The sequence below is a fragment of the Triticum urartu genome, chromosome 5A, assembly GCF_056163025.1.
Source record: "Triticum urartu cultivar PI428250 chromosome 5A, HENAU_Tu73, whole genome shotgun sequence".
In the NCBI taxonomy this organism is placed as follows: Eukaryota; Viridiplantae; Streptophyta; class Magnoliopsida; order Poales; family Poaceae; genus Triticum; species Triticum urartu.
The window spans coordinates 640,394,346-640,398,681 of NC_141877.1; the positions used below are offsets into that span (position 1 = coordinate 640,394,346).

Genomic DNA, 4,336 nt, shown 5'->3' on the forward strand with positions numbered 1-4,336 from the left:
TAGCGCGGTTTATTTACGCGCGCTGCTACTAAGTAGCAGCAGCGCTTGATTTTGTACAACGCTACTGGTAAAATTTTGTGTATAGGCTTTTCCCTAGTAGTGACGTACCCTCGTAGACCGTAAGCGGAAGCGTTATGAGAACGCGGTTGATGTAGTCGAACGTCTTCACGATCCGACCGATCCAAGTATCGAACGCACGGCACCTCCGAGTTCAGCACACGTTCAGCTCGATGACGTCCCACGAACTCCGATCCAGCAGAGCTTCACGGGAGAGTTCCGTCAGCACGACGGCGTGATGACGGTGATTATGTTGCTACCGACGCAGGGCTTCGCCTAAGCACCGCTATGATATGATCGAGGTGGATTATGGTGGAAGGGGGCACCACACATGGCTAAGGGATCAACGATCAACTTGTGTGTCTATGGGGTGCTCCTGGCCACATATATAAAGGAGTGAAGGAGGGGGAGGGCCAGCCCTCCTATTGCGCGCCCTGGGAGTCCTACTCCCACCGGGAGTAGCATCCCCCCTTCCATGTAGTACGAGTAGGAGAGAAGAAAAGGAAAAGAGAAGAGAAGGAAGGAGGGGGCGCCGCCCCTCCCCCTAGTTAAATTCGGACTAGGCCTTGGGGGGCGCAACCTCCTCTATCTCTTTCCCCTAAAGCCCAATAAGGCCCATATACTCCCATGCGAATTCCCGTAACTCTCCGGTACTCCGAAAAATACCTGAATCACTCGGAACCTTTCCGATGTCCGAATATAGTCGTCCAATATATCGATCTTTACGTCTCGACCATTTCGAGACTCCTCGTCATGTCCCCGATCTCATCCAGGACTCCGAACTACCTTCGGTACATCAAAACACATAAACTCATAATACCGATCGTCACCGAACGTTAAGCGTGCGGACCCTACGGGTTCGAGAACTATGTAGACATGACCGAGACTCATCTCCGGTCAATAACCAATAGCGGAACCTGGATGCTCAAATTGGTTCCTACATATTCTACGAAGATCTTTATCGGTCAAACCGCATAACAACATACGTTGTTCCCTTTGTCATCGGTATGTTACTTGCCCGAGATTCGATTGTCGGTATCTCAATACCTAGTTCAATCTCGTTACCGACAAGTCTCTTTACTCGTTCCGTAATGCATCATCCCGTAACTAACTCATTAGTTACATTGCTTGCAAGGATTATAATGATGTGCATTACCAAGAGGGCCCAGAGATACCTCTCCGACAATCGGAGTGACAAATCCTAATCTTGATCTATGCCAACTCAACAAGTACCATCGGAGACACATGTAGAGCACCTTTATAATCACCCAGTTACATTGTGACGTTTGGTAGCACACAAAGTGTTTCTCCGGTATTCGGGAGTTGCATAATCTCATAGTCACAGGAACATGTATAAGTCATGAAGAAAGCAATAGCAACAAACTAAACGATCATCATGCTAAGCTAACGGATGAGTCAAGTCAATCACATCATTCCCTAATGATGTGATCTCGTTAATCAAATGACAACTCATGTCTATGGCTAGGAAACTTAACCATCTTTGATTCAACAAGCTAGTCAAGTAGAGGCATACTAGTGACACTTTGTTTGTCTATGTATTCACACATGTACTAAGTTTCCGGTTAATACAATTCTAGCATGAATAATAAACATTTATCATGATATAAGGAAATATAAATAACAACTTTATTATTGCCTCTAGTACATATTTCCTTCAAAAACAACCAGCCAGAGCGCCTGCAGGCACCCCCGCGACCACCTGGCTGCAACCTACCATTCTACCGCCGCCGCCGCCCAAGGCCATTCCTCTAAACATTCCCGACCTCATGTTCTCCGACCAAGACCACACACACACACACCCTCGCCAAAACCGCCTAGTCAACGTACTTCCTCACATTCATCTCGAAAGTCTTGGGCGAGGTCCTGGCTCAGACTACCCACAGTGGGAGTAACATATGTAGTAACACCACACATATATAGATAAAATAGATGATGTGGCAAGCAATAAATGAAGAAAAAAGGCATGCGGTAACATAGCTAATTACTACTAGTATGAGTAACATCACACATATCAAGGTAAGATGAGTCTATAGCCTAATAAATGAAGTGTTGCATGTTACCACACATATGTTACTCCCCACTATAAAGGTAGTAACATAGAATAGTAACATGGGCATATTACTACTCGATGTTACTACCCATTGTGGCTAGTCTCAGCGTCGCCAGGGTCGACGCTCCTCGCTGGCGTTTGCCATGTTGTCCACGTCATCAGCCCTGGTGGAATCGACTAAGGGCATGTACAATGGTTGATAAGACAGTCTTATCTTAAGTCTTGCATATAATTTAGAGATAACAAAAGAGTATGTCTACAATGGGTTATATCTTAGCCTTATCTTCAATAACTAGCAATTCCTTAAAACATGGTGAGACAAATTGTGCTAAGAGATCATTTCTTGTCTTATCTTAAATAAGAGAAGACAGGCCTTTTCTTATAAGTTCTCTTTCCTCCACCTCATCATTTATCCTACGTGGCACTCCTAAAATAGCACCATTGTACATGCCCTAAAATGTGTGAAATTTCTAGGTACATCATGTTTAGCAAACACGCAAAAGTAACTTCTTTTAGTCGTTTCATTGCAGTACTAGTAGTAGAAGTTAAAGAAAATTGATTGTACCTGAGTCTGTGTATTTACTACGGGAGATAGTGGTACTACACAAAATGCCTATTTTTTTTTTTGTGCAAATCAGCTTCACAAACTACAGGGAAGAAACCTGTCGTCGTCAAACGTGGTCGCCCACTTCCTCGAAAACACGGTGTTGTCGAAAGAGCCGAAGAAATCGTCCAGCCCCACGGGTTCCGGGAGCTTGGACTTGTCGTCCGCCCACTCCGCAGCGATGCAAGACGTTACGTCGGCGTCGTCCACCTGACGCCTGGCTGAGACCGCCTCGCTTGACGTCGTCGTGCCGCGCGGTGACTTGGGTGGGTGGTGCGCCGTGCCGGGGAGCGTGTTGATCGGCACGGGCACAGCGTGGCAATGGTCGTCGATGTACGTGACGATGAGCATCTCGGGCTTGGCCCGGCTGCGATCCACCAGCTTCCGCGCCGTGCACGCCCTGAGGCTGCTGCACTTGTAGTACGCTCTGCACAAGCATTTCAGCCTCACTGCATCTCACACGTACGTCTGGTGGAGCTTGGATTCATCGGAGAAGGTTCATGTTGTAGGAACAGTTGATTACCGAGGATACGGGGAGCCCTTGATAGGTTTCTGGCCGTACTTGCGCCACGCCCACAGGTCGTCGACGGTGCCGTTGTTGACGCCGCCGTGTTCGACCGGCACCAACCGCACCACCTTCTTCCTGCTGCATCGACCAACCAACCATGTACTGATCATCGATTCATATGGTAACCAAGGTAAACTGTATTACGTTGGAGTACCTTGTTTTCGGCTGCCTGGGAGTGGGAGTGCCAACGCCCGGTTTCCGGCCAGTCTGCTTCCTCCCCGGCAGCGTCTGCCCGGACGTCGAGGCAGACAGCAAGGAGATGAAGACGTTGCGCTCACGGGACGTCGACGACGGCGTGATGGAGAATGGCGGCCGAGGCGGCTCCAGGACGTCGTACGACGACGAGGAGGATGCCACCTTCATCCGTCGCCCGACGAACTCCAGGGAGGAAACCACACGGGTGACGACTCCCCGGCGAGCCCGCGCCCGCGCCGCTGTAGGCTCTGGCTCTGCTTCCGAGCCGGGAACTACGGTCGAGCCGCCGCAGCTCCTCACGACCGCCTCGAGGCCCCAATCGGCGGAGTCCATGATCGGTTTGGTAGAGGCAGAGGAGAGGGCAGTGTGGTTGACTTTGGCGCGGGCTTCTTGGAGCGTGGCATCGTGCATGCATATATAGTGCTCCGATCGATTGGTACAAGGTCAAACACGCCGCCGAGTGATAGCGTCAGCGAGTACTACTACGATGAAAAACAAAGCACAAATATATATATAAAAAAATTACTAGGAAGTCAATGCTGTTTCGCTTTGAAAAGGCGAATGTGCAAGATCGCATCCACACTTACCGATCGACCGACCTTCCTAGTTTCATTAGGTACGCCACGTGCTGCAACTGGCTATGTGTGCACCTCCCACTGGACCAGCTTAGCAAGGTGCCACCCAGGGATCGATGCATCCAGGGTTGCTGGATGTACTTGCCACCATGGGCCATTTTCATGCCTTCAAGGGCTCCCACATGAGTCATGCCGTTTTTTCTTCTGAAGTAAAAAAAAAACTGAAGATGCCATTAACCTCCATGCACGTTCCTCCTTTGTAGAAC

At 49.2% G+C, this 4,336-nt stretch overlaps 1 protein-coding gene across 2 annotated transcripts; it reads right to left on the bottom strand.

The window, feature by feature from the left end:
• Positions 1 to 2,451: 2,451 nt before the first annotated feature.
• Positions 2,452 to 4,021, bottom strand: LOC125506323 (WRKY transcription factor 22-like). 2 transcript variants are annotated; one of them, XM_087525065.1, is made up of 3 exons: positions 3,455 to 4,021; positions 3,256 to 3,375; positions 2,452 to 3,159 (listed from the first exon to the last, which is right to left on the bottom strand). In XM_087525065.1, the coding sequence occupies exons 1-3, from the start codon at positions 3,904 to 3,906 to the stop codon at positions 2,769 to 2,771; spliced, it is 963 nt and encodes a 320-aa protein (XP_087381191.1). In that variant the 5' UTR covers positions 3,907 to 4,021; the 3' UTR covers positions 2,452 to 2,768. The 2 variants fall into 2 exon arrangements, with proteins under 2 accessions (XP_087381191.1, XP_087381190.1); XM_087525064.1 differs by having other exon boundaries at positions 3,256 to 3,378; positions 3,455 to 4,018.
• Positions 4,022 to 4,336: the final 315 nt, after the last annotated feature.

Excerpts from the sequence above, each read along its gene's own strand:
- LOC125506323 (XM_087525064.1), bottom strand. The coding sequence starts at position 3,906 with ATGCACGATGCCACGCTCCAAGAAGCCCGCGCCAAAGTCAACCACACT. Across the intron at positions 3,379-3,454 it reads CCCAGGCAGCCGAAAACAAG|CAGGAAGAAGGTGGTGCGGT; the intron begins GTACTCCAACGT and ends TGGTCGATGCAG. Across the intron at positions 3,160-3,255 it reads AAGGGCTCCCCGTATCCTCG|AGCGTACTACAAGTGCAGCA; the intron begins GTAATCAACTGT and ends ATGCTTGTGCAG.